This window comes from Amphiura filiformis, chromosome 9, assembly GCF_039555335.1.
Source record: "Amphiura filiformis chromosome 9, Afil_fr2py, whole genome shotgun sequence".
Lineage (NCBI taxonomy): Eukaryota > Metazoa > Echinodermata > Ophiuroidea > Amphilepidida > Amphiuridae > Amphiura > Amphiura filiformis.
Window position 1 is genome coordinate 43,444,837 of NC_092636.1, and position 19,181 is coordinate 43,464,017.

Consider the following 19,181-nt stretch of genomic DNA (forward strand, 5'->3'; position numbering starts at 1 on the left):
TTCTACACCCTTATATTCCTGACCATATGGCCAAAGAACTTCAGCTTTCTCTACATTATGCTATTTCTGATGGTTAAACTTGTACCTATCTTTTCTAAGATCCAGAAATCTGTTCTCCTGTCTTTCCATGTTACTTGCAGAAGCTTCCTGTAACACCACATCTCAAAAGCATCAACTCTTTTCCTGTCATTATTGGTCATAGCCTAGTTGTCATTTTAATGACCGTGTCAACTTGATTAGTACCATATTTTCTAGGAAGGGGGATTTTGTATCCTTGCCCTGGGGGAAATAATATGATAGCTCCGAATCACTGATCACTTATAACCATTATGTGATCTTAGGGACAAAGGGGCTCATACCGCAATGATCATAGTCTCTTACATATTGTCAATCAAAAGGTTCTTATTTCTGATCCAATAAATTGCACTTACTGTGTACGTTTCGATAACCACTCTGTTATCTTTATCAACACTGAATGAATACTGCTATGTGAACTGGTCATCCAATCGCCTATTGATTTCTTGGTGATTGATTGTTGACTGTTTGCCAGTTGAGTTTTTTCCTGTTGGATGTTTTGATGGATTTTTCACATGATGTAGCAGTTCATCAAAAATGTGAGAAAGCTGATATTGAATTTGTTCAACCATCTCTTAAATATTAATCTGATTCAACTTACTTTGTTATGCGCATTTTTAAGATGAAACAACCAAACTGATTTGATTGTGACTGATATAAGTTACCTTTTCTACGATCGATATCGTTACTATATATGCTTGTGATATAAACATTATATCTGTGTTATTATATAACTTCATCGTGCTAATAATAACTTTTTTATTTCTCAAACATTGACTATGGCATAGACCAGATGATGTTTTGATGAACTTGCCATTTTTTGCCCTTTGAATAAAGGCATTAGCTAATTTCATTTTTACTTTTCTTGCAGCTTCAGTTTATGGTCAAGATGGTATCAAACCAAACATTCAAAACTCACCAGTTCCTGGTATTCAACAAAGTTTTCAATACTCCATTAATTTTCCCAATGAAGCTAAAATGGGGACAAATGCAGGACTAAAGGATACGAGTAAATCCAAACAAAGAAACAATTACGCAGATTACGCACACAAAACCAAAAACGAAACGAGGGCAGACTCCAAAGACACGAAGATAGCCCATGTTAATACAACGAAAAGCACAGACAAAGGTGTTAAGAAAGTCATAATGAAAAGAAAAAGAGTAAGAGACAGCATTAAACAATTAAGGATGTTAAAATACAAACGCGGGTCTAATGAGACACGGAGGCAATTGCCGATGGCTAATGAGAGATTCGGGACGGAAAATGTATACAAACGTGATTTACAGGATCTGAATTACAAACGTGGGTCTAATGAGAAATGGCGGCCATTGCCGATGGCAGATGTGAGATTCGGGACGAAAAATGTATACGAACGTGATTTACAGGATCTGAAATACAAACGTGGGTCTAATGAGAAACGGATGCCATTGCCGATGGCAGATGGGAGATTCGGGACGGAAAATGTATACAAACGTGATTTACAGTATCTGCAATATATGGTGAGCGTTTATAAGTAACGGGAAGTAACACTTTAAGTTAACAAAGGCCTATCACGTGACTGTTGGGAGTAAAATTGTACAAAATAATGCACTTGTACTGAGATGTCGATACGTCTAATGCACGACCCTGCAGGCGGGAGTATTTTTGACTCATTGACACCTCAGTACAAGTGCATTATTTTGTACAGTTTCTCGCGTAGTTAAAGTGGTACCCATTTATTTGTTTATTTCCTACACGAGAAAAATGTCAAAATTGTGACTAAAAATGTTGGGAAATGCATGGTACATACATAATTAATACACCTAAGTTGTGAAACATGATTCTGAAAGTTAATTATATCCAATAGTTAAAGATGGTATATTTACTTTTTAATGACGTTTCTATGATAATATATCATTTGGCAACCCATAACACTACTCACTGTCCTTTCGGCGACTGCCACAAAAGGCCTGGTGATTAGTTGGTCAAACATGTTTTGTATCGTGTAGACCCCCTCGTCTTTTTAAGAATAGTGCCTCCTCTCATCCTAATCCAGAGAGCTTCATTGAGCCATCATAGTAGTCCGACCCTATGTCTACAACTTTGGCCTGATCCAATTCAAGTTGTGGTTTGTACCCACAGCATGATCGGTGACGGCAGCTTTCGAAATATCGAATGTAGGGGGGTGGCAAGGAGGGGGGATGAAGACTTGTGTTAGGGAAGAGGTGGTTATATAGGTGGGGGAGAGGGGAGCTTAGGTAAGAGGTATGGGTACATCATGCATCGTTTATGTTTCATACAAAGCAAACAAAGCCCCCCCCCCTCTCATGATTTTTAGGCCACGGGGCGGTAGAACTCGGACTGTCATTATACGGTGATATGAAAGTATGCCACCTACGACAGAATAGAGCATCAACTGCATGTACCACCCGAGGGGATTGATATCTGATAATAATTATACTTAGCACAATAGGCCATTATATAATTAAGGTTATATACCCTATAATGTAAATAGGTTTATAATTGCAGACCAGTTCATCTCCACTTTTTAATCCCTTGATTTTTGGTTTCTGAACAAAAGAGAAACCAAAACTTATAATTTGAAATGAGGAACTGTCACAGAGGAGGATGACAAAGATCAAGAAGCCCGAACATACCACATGGTGAGATAATGCGATTAACTCATTTCAAGTCGGGTAGTCATTGTCCTATAGGATGTTATAATTATGCAATACTCACGTGATAATATTCAGCGCACTGCAGGGTTTATTGTTTTATTATGTCCGATTTGAGCGCTGACATATTGTAAAATGTTGCCAATCAATATTCATGAGAGTGTACATTCAACGTCCATTCAACGGACATCTCACAGGGGAAGCTCCCTCCCCTTGGGTACGCCACAGTTTCTATGCCAATCTCCCTCTTAAAATAAAATTAGATGGATATTTGTGAAAAAACATTTATAGGCCTATGCCTTAACATGTTACATATACATTACCAATATACAGTACTACAGACACGTGGACCTGGCAGCCTTAATGCATTCTGATAAATCGATCAGCAAGAGCATTCAATTTATTTGAATGAAGCGCCTAAAGTCCGGTGGGTGATAACGAACTGTGTGTCGACGGCTAAAGTGTGCCTTTTGTGCTTTCGGCTACTCAATCACACCTGTGGGTTGTGTGACAACAAAAGGTACCGTTCGCTCGTGTGGGCGGTATCACGCGACTTTCGTTTGATCACTTATCGACCGTAGCCTGCCTATAAAGGCGTTAATACGCTGTCAGGCCAGTTACCGATTTAATGGCGGAACCCTTTTGTCCCGAACAAAAGGTACCTTTCGATGAATAGCTTGTCGGAAAATCAAATCTGCACAAAGGAACAATCCGTTACGTAATCTATTGATTCTCCATCGTTATTGCTACCACCGATATTTGCATTGGTCCGACATCCGTTTCATGCGATGCAATCCCGTTTCTCGCACATCACATTGTGTCTGTATTTTCTTTTCTGTTTTTTTTTTTTTTTTTTTTTAGAAATGTCCCACCACACTAAGACACAAAATGTCCAATAGAACGGCCTTAAAGGGAAAATACATTAAAGATGTACCTATATTATTAACACGTGAGCATGTCACAGAATCTGAATATAACCGGCTGAAGATATTTCGAGATCTGATGGGATGGAAGGGAAGCAAATTTGAAGGTAAATGACTTTTATTTGTTCAGGTATCAGCGTCTAAAATAAATAGCATACAGAATATGGTCAAGGCTGTCAATTCACATAAATGTTATACTGTTATACTGTAATAAGGGAAAGTGTCGGAAGTTATGAAAAGAGTCAAGATAGTGTAAACGACATATAAGTGTAAAATCAAGAAACACGTTATTTTTCACCTACTTTTTGGAACAAACTATAAAAAATATTACTTGTTCACAAATGTTTTTCTTTATCTGAAAATCCTATCTTAGTGAGCTTTTTTATTCCTCGGATTTGGACTATATTAAAAATGAATTATTTACCAAAATATAGGTAAATTGTTTGTGGGTTCGGCTCTCTACAGGCTGTAACAATAAAAATTGTACAATTGCAATTTTGCTTTTTAGAAAAAAATAAAAGAGATCATGGCAACGATGTCATATGCACTGGAATCAGTAACATCTTGGCTAACAGAAAAAACCTTTACTTGGTTTATCGACCAGAAAACGAGTTGGGCCATTTTCGCGCATATCAAGTATACATAAAATTGACTTTCATTATGTTTTTAGAAAAGAAATAAAAGGTGTCATGGCGTAAATATGATATACAGTAAAATCAGTAATATCTTTGCTAGCAGAAAAACTTTACTTGGTTTCTTTTCTAGTTAAGGGGTGGGGTATGAACCTTTGGACAGTATTTATTATGGGTCATTAGAACACATCAGACATATCGAATTGCATTCTGAATACGAAGAATGTCCTTCTGATGTCAAATAATTTTGATTTTTTGAAATTCGCAATGTAATACACATTTTATGGCAAAATTGATATGTTTGATATTTAACAGTACTCGAAGTAAAGTTTGTAAATCTGATAATATGTACTTAAAGTGTATGTAGGTGGGATGAAAAGCCGACGATCAATAAAAATTTTGACCTTTCGTATTGAAGATAATTATGGATTTTTTCCCCCAAAACACCAAAAACATTTAGGTCTTTTTGGGAAAAAAATCCATATCTTCAATATGAAAGTTCAAAATTTTCAATTGATCGTCGGCTTTTCCTCCCAGCTACATATACTTTAAGAATATATCATTAGATTTATAAAATTTACTTCGAGGACTGTTATATATCAAAAATGTGAAAAATATCAAATTTTAATAATCTGTCATAACATTGTATTATATCGTGAATTTCAAAAAATGAAAATTATTTGATATTAGAAAGACATTCTTCGTATTCAGAATGCAATTCGATATGTCTGATGTGCTCTCATGTCCCACAAAAAATACTGTCGAAACGCTCAAAACGCTCATTCCAGATCCCTTACGGTTCAAACGCTATGACCACTTTCACTTAATCTCTCGAATTGGGCCGCCTTTTGGGCTGTTCGCACGTATCAAGTTTGTTCCGCGTAAAATGAACTTTCATGCTTATCGTCAAAGATTTCAGAACAAAAAGAAATGTTTTTCATGTTTTTCTTTCACTTATTGACAATTAGTAAATAAATAATATGATATTTATTTCAAATTATAAATTAAAATAACACTTCAAATCCCCCATTGTTTAAAATTACCCATCTTAAGAGCACCGACCTGATGGTTCATGATTCAACTCAATTAAGTCACTTTTGCTAAATAAACACACGAAAGTGGCCCAAGCTGTTTTAGGAGTACTTAACATAATTAGCCACATCTTTGCTTGTAGACCACTGATTTTTTTCAAGCTTATTTATTCCCAGTACTTGGGTCCGGTGGGGGGAACATACAAAATGACCACCGGACCCCTTCACAAAAATTTCATGACAGCAGACTTAAAAATAATAAGTATAAAGATAAATATATTACTGCCACTTACTCTGTGACCTTACATTAGGGCCTACACTAAATTATTACACATGCGAAAAATATTTTAATCACTTAACTATGGCAAAGACTTCGCCATAGTTGCCATTTTTTTGAGAACTTAATTAAATCCAAATATTGCTCGATATTTCAAGATATTATAATAATAATTAATTTCTTGTTTAAAAGTTTTTAAATCTGGGTTTTCTTTTTCCATCATCTTTGCTTTATAGATTTTTGCCAAAGTCATTAAAAGGGTTAAAGTCAAATCAAATTTAGAACCAAACAGAATTGTTAACGAAGACATTTCCAATTCCACATTAGTTTGTTCTTTTATCCATAATTTAAAGGTATTACAAAAATATTTTTGAGACTTGACAAAAAGATGCTTAATTGTTTCCGAGTTACATTTACAAAATGTGCATAAATCATCTTCCCTTACATTGAGTTTTAACAACAGACTATTTGTTCCTAAAATCCTTTGGTTAATTCTATATTGGATCCATCTACATGTATACTTCGAATCAACAGAAAACTTGAAAGGCATAATTGTTTCCACTCCTAATTATCTATATCAAATTCTAGTTGCCACTTATTACCTGATTGTTTCATTCTCTTAGCTACTACAATGACATCATAGTATAGCTTACAACCTTTACGATATTTGAACAATAAGTCCATATTACTAGATCTAAAAGGTGACACTAATTTTGCCCCGTTTAACTCATTAATATTGAAATTTGACTGAATTGCTCTTATAATACCATGGTATTCAAGGAAGTTTGTTTTCACCTTATACATTGCTTCAAAATCCTTTTTTGACATAAAAGTCCCATTTTCTCTCAGTAAATCATTGATAAAAAGGGCACCTTTTTCCTTCCAATATACATAATGAATTGATTTACCCCCAATTTTGATTTTATCATTCCACTACAGGTATTGCTTTGCAATACGATTGAAAACTAATTGACCGTAGTAGACCACTGATTTTATTTAAACTTATGTAGTAGCTTACGAAATTACCTTGACGACCAAGTAAAATTCAATAATATTAATAAATGACATGTTTGCTAACACTATTTCTAAATTGTATATATAATTTTTTTGTTACCACATGTAGACAGTATAGCAATCAATAAGTGACACGTTTGCCTAATACTAGTTTCTAAAATGTGTACATTTTTGTTACAACCTGTATAAACGTCGACGTACCGTGCATCAGTTGAAACAATTGTTGTCTGAAGATCGCTTTGGTTTCATTCATGTCTCTTTTTTATTTTTACAGATATTTTAAAAACCATGGATTTATTGAAAACTTCCGGGAATCAATATTTATTTGATGATAGACTTGTTAATGGCAAGGTTGTTAATGGAAATTGTATACGCTGCGCAGTAGTTGGAAATGGAGGGATCTTGAATGGATCGAGAATGGGCCGTGAGATCGATTCGCACGATTATGTGTTCAGGCAAGTACTTTTGTTATTAACCCTAACACGCCTGATTTCTACAAAATACTACGTGGCAATGGCATGCGAGGGGTCTCGCGTTCGAATCCCACCCGGAGCAAACAACTTCTTTCTTTGTTTTCTCTCTTTATTCCTTCCTTCTTTCCCACGCCTGAGTTCTACAAAATACTACGTGGCAAAGTGTCGGCGAGCTAGTGGTTGGCATGCGAGGGGTCTCGGGTTCGAATCCACCCGGAGCAAGCAACTTTTTTCTTTGTTTTCTCTCTTTATTCCTTCCTTCTTTCCATTCCCGTCGCCAAAAAGCCCCTGGCGGGTTAGGGTTAAGTTTAACAGCATTTGGTAAATGAATAGGGAAGGTTGGAAATTTGTTAAAATATAATGTAACACATCTTTAAACACAGCAATTATTGGATGTAAATAAAACTAGTATATTCCATGCACATACACAGATACAGACATAGGCACAGACCCCGGGGAGGGATACATCCCGCCAATATTTTACAAGGAGGGATGATCCATACAATCATCCCCCGATGTTGAAGCCTGTATGTGGGTTTCTGACCAAATTAAGTGATCTGGAATGAGCGTTTGGAGCGTTTCGACAGTATTTTTGTGGGACGTGCATGAGAGCACATCAGACATATCGAATTGCATTCTGAATACGAAGAATGTCTTTCTGATATCAAATACTAGTAATTTACATTTTTTTGAAATTCACGATATAATACAAATTTTATGACAAATTATTAAAATTTGATATTTTTCACATTTTTGATATAACAGTCCTCGAAGTAAAGTTTATAAATCTAATAATATATTTTTATGCAGCTGGGAGGAAAAGTCGACGATCAATTGAAAATTTTGACCTTTCATATTGAAGATATGGATTTTTACCCCAAAAGACCTAATTTGTTTTTGGTGTTTTGGGAAAAAAATCCATATCTTCAATACGAAAGGTCAAAATTTTCAATTGATATCGTCGGCTTTTCATCCCACCTACATACACTTTAAGTATAAACATGATAAATCATCAGATTTATAAAGTTTACTTCGAGTACTGTTAAATATCAAAAATATCAATTTTTAATCATTTGTCATAAAATGTGTATTATATTACGAATTTCAAAAAATCTAAATTATTTGATATCAGAAGGACATTCTTTGTATTCAGAATGCAATTCGATATGTCTAATGTCCCACAATAAATACTGTCCAAACGTTCATACCCCATCCATTAACCTCATAGTTGGCCATTTTAGCCCCAAAAGTTTAGCTGCTCCGCAGCCGACTGATGATGATGATGATACGCCATGTGATACGACAGTGGCCTATGGCGACGTATCATGATACGATATGATACGACTGTATGCCAAAATACAGAACGAAGATTTAGGGGGGTGTTACATAAAAACCATGTCGTACCATATTAATTAGTTCCATATCTCATTAACTAATTAAACTTAGGTCTCAAAACTTTGTGAATAATATAGAGTTTCATTCATAGATTTTGAAAGTTTATAACTCATTTTGCCCAAAAATCGTCATACGACAGTATGCCAAAACAGCGACGATTCAATATCCTTTTCACTCAGTTTCTCTTCTCCATTTTCTACCCACTTCCACCTCCTCCTTTTTCTCTGCCTCCCTTCATTGTCATTACTGCTGTCTAATGTTGTATATTAAACACATAAACTGCAGAACTAACGTGGCCATCACAAAAGGACACGAAGACGATGTAGGTAATAAGACTTCGTTTTATTGCTTTGGAATGAAAACTCTCTCCACTGCCATAGCGAGCATGAAAAATAAAGGCTTCTCGGCGCCTCCATGGAATCCAAATATACGTTACATATTTCTTCCAGAGGACGATTGGGCGTATCGATACATATATGCTGCATTAACGCACAGTATCTTACCAAAGGGAAACAAAGAAAAATATGCTAAAAGGTAATAAATCAGGTAATAAACAAAAAGGTAATAAATCAGTCATACAGGCTCACTGTTACGCAGTAAAGTCAACATTGATATCGAGTTGATTGATTGATTGATTGATTGATTGATTGGTTGATTGATTGGTTGATTGATTGATTGATTGATTGATTGATTGATTGGTATCTTGAACGAACGAACGATTACTTGATTGATTGCTTGATTGCTTGATTGATTGATTGATTGAATTCTGACAAATCGTTATTTTACATTCTGTTGCCTTTACAGGGAACCATTTGTATTTCCAAAACCTCTAGTTCCTGAGGAAATTAAAATAATTCATCCAGACTTTTGTAGATATATTGACAACAGGTTAGTGTAACTATACATTTTATCAGTAACATACATGCATTAATTATGTTTTATTACATACAAAGATTGAATGTTATCATAATCAACAAGAGTCGATTGATACTAAAAAAGATCGACCAAGTATTGGTGGTGGATCGACAGATCGAACCAATTTGGTTCTATTGCCTTATGAGGATTAGGAGTTGCGGGTGTGGAATGGAGCGTGTCTTGTGGGATGTTTTTGTGTTTAAGCATAAATTGCGTCATGTTAATCAATTCATACTGTAAATCTTATCAACAGCTGGCTCAAGTCTCTAAAGTTAAGGAGAGTAGGACGAGCAACGACTGGGGCCATCATGTTATTCCTTGCACTCCACACGTGTGATGAGGTAAAAGCAAACTTAAACAAAGAAGACTTATAATACACCGCGTAAATGGTTAAATACATTCTAAATAACCATAAGACGACGAACAAAGCCTCTCCTACGGGCGAACGGACCTTTCACGTTGGTTGGTCGGTCAGACGGGTTTTTCATCAGGCTAAAATTACAATAAAATAATTTTTGCCAAATTTGCAATCATGTTTTCTAAAAATGTTCAGCCAAAATAAATAAAGTTTGGCTCCAATACGGCTGATTTCACATGATTATAGCAAGCTTTAAAAAATCGTAACGCAACATTGTGAATCGTACAAGTCCGTAGAACAGATTTGTGGGGAAGGAGGTGGGGGTGTGTGTGGTGGGGGGGGGGGGGGCTGTCGGTGTGTGTCCAGAAAACTATTTTTGTTGGTCGAGAACTTTTCAGAATATCAACTAAGACTAATAACTTCAGGACATTAAATGTCTAGATCAACAAAATCAATCAGAATTGAAATGTGCACAACATGTGTAGGAGATTCAGGTCATGTCTTTTACAGGGGCTAATGGATTTCAACTAGAATAGCCTATTTTAATAGTAATAGTTTTTATGGACTTTTTCAACTACTCCATGTGATAGATTCTGTTGATCAAGATATTCAATCGCCAAACCTATAGACCATTATAAATTATTGTCTTTCTTGGCAGTTTAACATTTATGAATATTTCTGGACCATCAAAATGTTGCTTATGGCTTTTATAGAGATATAATTATTTTGTGTTTAAAACAAATAAGGAATACTTTAATTTTCGACATTATATCTAAATGTGAAAGTATTACGTAATGGGATATCTCTTTGTCTATACTTCCTCAGGTCAGTGCATTTGGGTTCATGGGTGATCCCAACAAGTTTACATACCATTACTACGATCAAAACTTTACCAATTCCGATGGTTTAACTCGTGCGTTTTGGCACGACTGGGACAAAGAGAACGATTTGTGGAAACTTTTGATTAAAGAAGGAATATTTCACATGTATACCAGGAACTAATGAAGACTTATTGTATACTATACTGCTGATGAAAGCATTATTTCGTTTATAACTAGAGACTTCTAATTATAATTAGTATACATACAAGATGTATCAAAATGAGTGGTACTTGTTTCATTGATGGATGAGTCTGACAAATCAAAATTCAACACAAGAACTAAATAATTTAATTAATTGTATAACAAGCTATACATTCTAAACATTTCAAGAGTATCCAATGTTGTAAGAAGAGGCAGGCTTTTCAATAAATATTACTATAGATGGGTACCAGTCTGTATTCTGAGGGATTCTTGGTAGATAACGGCATTTTGGATATCCCATGTGCAACGGTTGCTGTCAGGTTGCTACGGCCTTAATCCACTGTTGCAAAGTCGAGTTCAACCTCGAGTTTTTACATAACAAAGAGCAAGCTCCGAAATATCAGTGTAAAAGCTATGGAGCGTAAACTATCTCAAACTGTTGTAACAGAGAAGATGAGAAAAGAGGAGATCGCTCGAATATATAATCCGATTACCCACAGTTAACCTCCATTCACTTTTCTTTGTTTGGGGTACTTAAAACACCTCTTGACACTTTCTTTGTGGTAGTCTGTTCATCCGCCACACGCTCGACTGATTCGGTAGTTCTTTTAGTGGAAAAATATTCCACACACGGAAGTACATCGTTAAATTCCCAATTTCGCAATCAAATCATGCTTTTTTTTTCTTTAAAAATAATAATAATAACTGCAGGGTGACCATGATTTTTAAACGAGTGAAAAAGCATTATCTATATTGCAACTCCCATTAAAAAAATCAAAAGTTTTGTTAAGTTATGGAAAGTCAAGCATAATTAATTTTCCAGTAAAATTAATATAAGGTCAAAGGAAAAGAAATTTAAATGATAACCATTTGAATATTTGCGGCAGTTTACGGAAACTTAAAACTAGTGTAATCAACGCTCTGCAGGGTCTATTGTTCTATTGTTTCCGATTAGAGCGCTGACATATTGGAAAATGTTGCCAATCAATATTCATGAGAGTGTACATTCAACGTCCAGTTTGCGAAATTGGGTGAGTTGTGTTTGGTAGGTGTGAAATACATCTGACTGGGCGTTTTATTTACGTAACGAATAAAGGCATTGACATCATCGAATGGCTGCCCAGTGCTGTTATGTGTTTAGTTATTATATAGGCCTAATAATTGTTATTAAATGTATTCATCATTCCTTTCTTTTCCCTTCTCTGTACTTATTCTTTCCTAGGCCTACACTTTATCACTCCCTCGCTCTCATTGTCCCCTCTCACCCTCCCTCTCTCATTCCCATCATTTTCCTTATATTTCTATTTATCTACTTGCCTTTATTATATCTTTTTATTTCTCCCTTCCTCCAGCCCTCTCTCATTCTCCATATCCCCTCCTCCCCTCTTCCTCCCTCCACCCCTCCCAAGACTTCTCACAGAGGTGAATCTGCCCCTCCCCAACCCCCTTCCCTCTTTGGGTACGCCACTATTTCTATACCAATCTCCTTCTTAAAATAAAATAAAATTAAATGGAAATTTCTTAAAAACAACCTTTATAGGCCTATACTTATACTTGCATGTATACGTATAGCTATTACCATTATAGTGTAATATAGATAATGGACTGGACATGGCAGCCTTCATACATTCTAATGTGTAATCGATCAGCGAGAGCATTCAATTTATTTAAATGAAACGCCTAACGTCAGGTGGGTGGTAAAGATGATTGCATCGACAGCTAAAGCCTCCTTATATACTTCAGACCCACACAAGCACACATTTGGGATACGTCAGTACAATGGTACCACTTTACACATGACTGCCCTTACACACGACTGTAGTGTGGTCACTTATTGATACTCGCCTGTTGTGTAGAGCGTTAATATGATGCCGGATCAGTGACCAATTTAATGGCGGAACCCCTTTATTCGAAACAATGGTACCACTTTTATGAATAGCCTGTCGCAACTTCTAATCGGCATCAAACGAACAAAAGATTATATAATCTATTGCGACTCTATTTCTATTTAAAACCTCTTTGAGTGTAATCAGTAATTCAAACTCGTGTCAGTTTCTCCATACTCCCGTTTTGTGTCCAAACGTGTCCAACAATGCTATTTGGTTCCAAAATGAGGGTCTTTTTCACAGGGATCTCGGGTCAAACTTAGCAGCCGGTCATGCCAAACAATACAGAAATTATATTTCGCGGTCAACTGACGTAACAAATTGATATCCGGGCATGCGCCGTTTAGAGGTAGACAGTTGTGACTCGCAAAGCCACTTATCGTATTAGTTGATAAATCGGATTAGATAATTGTTTCCATCAATAGGTGGATGCACACATTTGTTTATTTGATGTGAGCAGCGAGTGACCTCCTCTTTTATCATCTTCTCTGATCAGAGCAAATGTCCTCTGCGGCCATGAGTGCCTTCATGTGGCCATACGCCGTAGAAGTGACGTAGTTAATCGGATTAACTACCATAGCAATAGATGAATACAATTTTGGCAATATCGCCCCGCACTACAACGTTCATGCGGTACCGATGCATTGAACCATAGAGGTCAAAGAAATGCTAATCACTTGCACCTGTAAGATTAGTCTCTTTGAAAAGAGCGGTATTGTATTCAATCTATTATATGATTGAAGACAGGTGATGAGGGTAACCTGCTGCAGTGCAGCGCGGTATATTCAAAAAATTGTATTCATCTATTGCTATGGTAGTTAATCCGATTATGACGTCACTTCTACAGCGTATTGCCAATGACTATGGATACCAATTATTTATTACTGCTTTATTGATGAACATGGGGAGTGACACCCTTGTTTACTGCATACCACATTATGGTCTGAACCCTTAAGGTTGATCTTAACCCTGAAATTGTGGAAACTTTCGGGGCTCATAACTGATAAATTGTTGGTCTAAAGTAAAGTAAAAGTATACATATTTAGAATGGCAAAGACTTGATAAATTCATCTGTGAGGTCAAATTTGGGCCCAAAAAATCATTGGACCAAGAAACTTTTTTTTTTTTTTTTTTTTAAATTTTGACCAACTTCACCAAAATATTTGACATTTGGGCGAAAATCGGGCTTTTTTAATGCGCTGGAATGAAAATACTAATTTTCTTCGTTTTACCTCATTTGTTTGGCTCGAAATTAAAAGGGGCAATGCGATCAGTAGCTGGTCCTGTGTTATAAACTGGGGTACTGGGCCAAATTTTGACAAGCCATATCTCCAAAACCAATTGAAGTTGAGCATTCATTTTTTCCATGTGTTCATTATGCTCAAAATTTGAGTGAATGACCACTGACCAACCAACCGATTCTGTTGATGTGGTTGGAATGACATATATGTGAGTAGGCTGTGCTGTACTGATGTTTTTAAAGCAAAGTCATCGAGTCCCAAAGCCAATATCTCTCAGAAATGTTGTCCAAGAACACATGTTCAACATACCTTAAGTTGATGGTGGGGCAAAATGTCTGACATTGGTTTTCAGGGGGGTCAAAATGTACAAAAAATGTACAATTGGAGTTTTGCATGGGTAATATCTCAGCTAAAAGTATTCTAATAGGCTCAATATGGGATAAGAGTAATGTCCTACAAAGGGCTCTGACTGGCAAAAAAATGGACCATAAAATTATTTTTACTTTGGGAGTTTTGACCCCCCGAAGTTGGTCCTGGATGGACGAAGTTGCATTTTGAGGGCCCTATATCTTTTAAAGTAAAGGAGACACAAGTTTTCTGATGCCAGATGTGAATTCTACACAAAAAAAGTACCCCAGGAAACATACTTTTCAAAGTTGTTGGGGGTTCCCTTTATACATTTATGGACCAAACATCGTCTTTCGCGTTGCGACACATTTTTTACGCTGACCTCCCTAAATTTCAAATTGATGCCACGGGAAAACAAAATAGAGTATGAAGCTCAAATTTTCAGGATTTTACTTTCTCATCAATATCTACCACCACACAGAAAAAAAAAAAAAAATGCAGAGGTGCTGCGGTGCACATCCCTGGAGTTGACATGGAATGGCTCTGTAACCTTTTTTCCATAAATCTGACAATAGTAAAAGTATATATTTTCAGATAGCTTATAATATAGGGATAATAACTTTTTGAGTTTCAAATGAAATGAAGGTGGACTATTATACATGGTCCTGAGAAATGATTAGAGCCTTCTTTATCTGGACTTTATGTCGAAATTGTGATGTTTAGAGTATTATGACTTGCAGATTCACGGAAATGTTACTTTTATTGCTAGAAATATGATTTACATCACTCGCAAATCAAAATTTATTCGAAATGGGTTAGAGTCTACATCGTTAGCTTTATAAATAACGATCATAATGATTGACCAATAGCCCAACATATGGATATCCACCTCCAATCGAAATGTTCGTGACTTCCACATCCACAAGCAGTCAAGAAGCAACGTCTCCTAAAACGGCAAGTGATTGGATCCAAATCCAGTGTTCGGACAGCAGCAACCAATAAAACCAGACGTATTACATCACGACAACATTGCCACCATGTGTATGATTAAAAGCGGAATTTATGATTTGAGGATGTAACAAAGCCATTGAAGTAAGCAATCGATTTTCGCTTCGTTTCTATAAACTTTTCATGAAATCAGAGTCTATAAAATATGTTTTTTCATTCTTTTCCTTGTGTGGCTACGATATTTTATGATATTTAAAATTCTGCTATTTATGTATCATTGGCGAAATTGAGCCAGTGGTATGAACGTTGCCCTCGCATGCGAGAGGTGCCGTGTTCGAAACCCGGTGTAGCAACACTCCTTTCCATTTTAAATTTGTATATTGCACTGTGAAACACATTACTTCATGGGTGAGCCCAAAATGCACCTAATGGGAAAACAATATTGCGTTGAACGACGAACGGGCAGTAGACTACAGACAGCTACGACCATTACTAACGTCATTGCTCTAGACAATTTCGGCGCGGAAATTTTGAATATCGCTTGTTGAGAGCCGGCTGTTTATATTCGTTTTTATAATGGTAAATATGAGTTTGTTTAAAATAACTCCATGTGATCCGTGCTTGATACTTATTTTTCTAACATAATACATATTAATGTTGTGATTGCCGTACACTTACTTTAAGGAAAAGAAACATGTCAGCAAACTACTTTAAGGAAAATCATGGGATGATTGCATGTGTGGGTGCTGGACATGTCCAGTGCTAGCTCTGATAATTTACTCCTTTTGTAGCCTTCAAACTTCATATATTTGTGCTGCTTCATCATCCAAGTGAAGAAATAACATCTATTATCCTGGGTTGTGATGTGTATTTGCCCATTTTTGTGTCATCCGACTATTCTGGAGTTTGAAGTTTTCAACTGATTTTTCCTGTGTGACCAGCCTGCAGAATTCATCTACCCTGCATTTAAGCTTACCATCAGCCTGTGGAATTCTACAGCTTTGCTTGTGGTGGGAAATCTGTTGATGGTCTACTGTCTCTGGATCTTATCCAAGGCCTTCCTCAAGTAACAGTAACTGCTTCTTACCTATAGCCTTATTCCTCTGTCATCATCTGAGGTGAGAGTGTTCCTTGTTTTAAGCTTACCAACTGTGCTGTCATCATAGTCTCAGTATGGGGTCGACGCCCATCGGTTTGTGAGAGACAATGGCACCATCCAATACATCATTATCCATGTGGCATTTCTCATTACTAGTGCCACCCTGCTTCACCTATGTACTGTTAACAACAACCCCGGCTTTGCCAAGAATCTTTCTGCATGTTCATGTGGAATTTACAAGTATAACATTATTCAAGATCCAGCTATACGTAATGACAATCTATGTGATGGAGTTCACGTAAACATTCTAAACATGAAGTATAAACCTCTGGATAATGAAAAACATTCCAGAAATCAATCCCTTCTATACCTGAGTCTTCTTCTAATTGCAAACTCATCTGACATTGAACTGAATCCAGGCCCTAGATCTCCGAAATATCCATGCCAAATCTGTCACCGTGCTGTTTCCTGGAAACAACGTGGAGTTGCATGTGATGATTGTGAGAAATGGTATCATGTGGAATGCATGCATATGGAAACAAGAGTTTTTGAATGCCTTCAAAATGTGTCCTGGCATTGTGTCAACTGCGGCATGCCTAACTTCTCCTCGAGCCTGTTTGATACAACTACGATAATAGAAACCAGTCATTCTTTCTCTAGTTTGGACACAAGTAGCACCTGTAGCAGTGAGCGGAGTAGTATTAGCTCTGTTAACAGCCCTGGTTTACCTTTGTCATCATCCTCTCCTACTGTTCACAGTAATAAGGGAAAGACCAAGCCCAAGCCATCCGCACCAATGAAAATTCTCAACATCAATTTTCAAAGTGTCAAAAATAAGAAAGAGGAACTTGGCAACTTAATTGACTCTGTAGACCCAAGTATCATCATTGGCACAGAGACCTGGCTTAACAGTAGCGTCTATAGTTCCGAGATATTTCCACCATCGTATGAAGTCATCCGTAAAGATCGTAAGGATGGATATGGAGGTGTTTTACTTGCCATCCGAAAAGATTATGTCTTTGACCGTATAGAAACTGTTGAAGATGTTGAGTCAATTTTTGTGAAACTCACCCTTGACAAAAACACTGCTCTCATTGTGGGTTCACTATATCGCCCACCAAACAACAATCTCGAGTACTTGGAAAAAATGTGCTCCCAGATTGAAGAAATTGCCACCAAATTTCGCAATGCTGTTGTATGGATCAGTGGTGATCTGAATCTCCCGGACATCAACTGGACTACTCTGACAATCGACGGACATCAGTACCCCCTCAGTCTAAACCAGCGTTTCTTGGACCTGCACTCTGACATCGGCCTGGAACAAATGGTTTTATTTCCTACAAGGAGAGAAAATACGCTTGACCTATTTTCTACCAACCGCCCATCTCTTGTTAGCAGATGTACTGCGTTACCAGCACTGGGTGATCATGAGCTAGTGTTTGTGGAATCGAGCGTTACTCCTAAGAGAAGAAAGCCGGTGCCACACAAGATTTTTCTGTGGAAAATGCTAATATTGACAATATGAAAGAAGAATGCCTTGTCTTTCAAAATCAGTTTACTACCAAGTACACTACCAGTAGTCCCATCCAGCCGATGTGGGCAGACATCAAAACATGTCTTCTCAACATCCTTGATAGAGGTGTACCTTCCAAAGTTGCCACTACAAGATACAATCAACCTTGGATCACAAAGCAGGTTAAAAGACTCACCCGGCAGAAGAAGCGTAGCTTTAATAAAGCTCGGCACTCTAAGAAACCAAAAGATTTTGAGAGATACAAGGTTCTTAAGACTACATGCAGATCAGCTTGCAAGAAAGCATACAATGATTATGTGACTAATATCATCTCTCCAGAATCTTCCTCAAATCCCAAGCGCTTTTGGAGCTTTATTAACAGTAAAAAATGTGACAATGCCGGAGTTTCCCCATTGAAAGCTTCCAACGGTATCAGCTACTCTGATAGTACAACCAAGGCAAATATTTTGAATGATCAGTTCTCGTCTGTATTTAACATGAATGAGGATGAAACCACCATAAAAGACAAAGGATCTAGTCCTCACTCAGTCATGGATCCAATCATCATCCATCCTGATGGTATCCATAAACTGCTCGCTGGTTTCCAAATCCATAAAGCGCGTGGACCAGACGAGATCCCTACTAGACTGTTGAAGGTGCTGGCAGACGAGCTTACTCCCGTCATCTCTTTGTTCTTCCAAGCTTCTCTCAACCAAGGGATCATCCCAGAAGATTGGAAGCAAGCCAATGTTGTGCCAGTTTTCAAAAAAGGTGACAGGAACAAAGCTGAAAACTACCGTCCCATATCGCTGACATCTGTCACATGTAAACTTCTAGAACATGTCATCTGCAGCAGTATCATGCGTCACCTCGATAAGCATAACATTCTCAACGATGCCCAGCATGGCTTTCGCAAAAGACGATCATGTGCGACACAGTTTATACAAACCATCCAAGATCTGGCAAAGAGCATCGAGAGTCGAGACCAAGTGGACGTCATCCTGCTCGATTTCCCGAAAGCATTTGATCGAGTTCCACATTTGAGACTTCTTCACAAACTTAAGTTTTATGGCATTGAGAACAGCACATATGCCTGGATTGCTGATTTCCTGAACCATCGCTCTCAGCAAGTGATCCTGGATGGAGCCACATCTAGATCATCTCCTGTCCACTCCGGGGTCCCACAAGGCAGCGTGCTTGGGCCATTGCTCTTTCTCCTCTTCATCAATGACTTGCCTGATGTTATATCACCTCAATCCACGGTCAAGTTATTTGCAGATGACTGCATCCTCTACCGCAAAATCCAGAAGTAGGAAGATGCAGCTGGTCTTCAGCATGATCTCGATCAACCGCAGAAGTGGGAAAAAGATTGGTTG

The 19,181-nt window shown here is 37.2% G+C and overlaps 1 protein-coding gene across 1 annotated transcript; it reads left to right on the forward strand.

The window, feature by feature from the left end:
- Positions 1–945: 945 nt before the first annotated feature.
- LOC140161022 (alpha-N-acetylgalactosaminide alpha-2,6-sialyltransferase 2-like) lies at positions 946–11,023 on the forward strand. The gene is made up of 7 exons (XM_072184401.1): positions 946–1,575; positions 3,592–3,760; positions 6,882–7,062; positions 8,761–9,009; positions 9,280–9,363; positions 9,644–9,731; positions 10,574–11,023. The coding sequence occupies exons 1-7, from the start codon at positions 1,054–1,056 to the stop codon at positions 10,748–10,750; spliced, it is 1,470 nt and encodes a 489-aa protein (XP_072040502.1). The 5' UTR covers positions 946–1,053; the 3' UTR covers positions 10,751–11,023.
- The last annotated feature ends 8,158 nt before the right edge of the window (positions 11,024–19,181 follow it).

What these genes read in the sequence shown, in the direction of transcription:
- LOC140161022 (XM_072184401.1), top strand. Translation starts at nt 1,054, where the DNA reads ATGGGGACAAATGCAGGACTAAAGGATACGAGTAAATCCAAACAAAGA. An exon ending in GAAGGGAAGCAAATTTGAAG is followed by an intron (nt 3,761 to 6,881) that starts GTAAATGACTTT and finishes TTATTTTTACAG; the next exon opens with ATATTTTAAAAACCATGGAT. An exon ending in TCGCACGATTATGTGTTCAG is followed by an intron (nt 7,063 to 8,760) that starts GCAAGTACTTTT and finishes CATAAACTGCAG; the next exon opens with AACTAACGTGGCCATCACAA.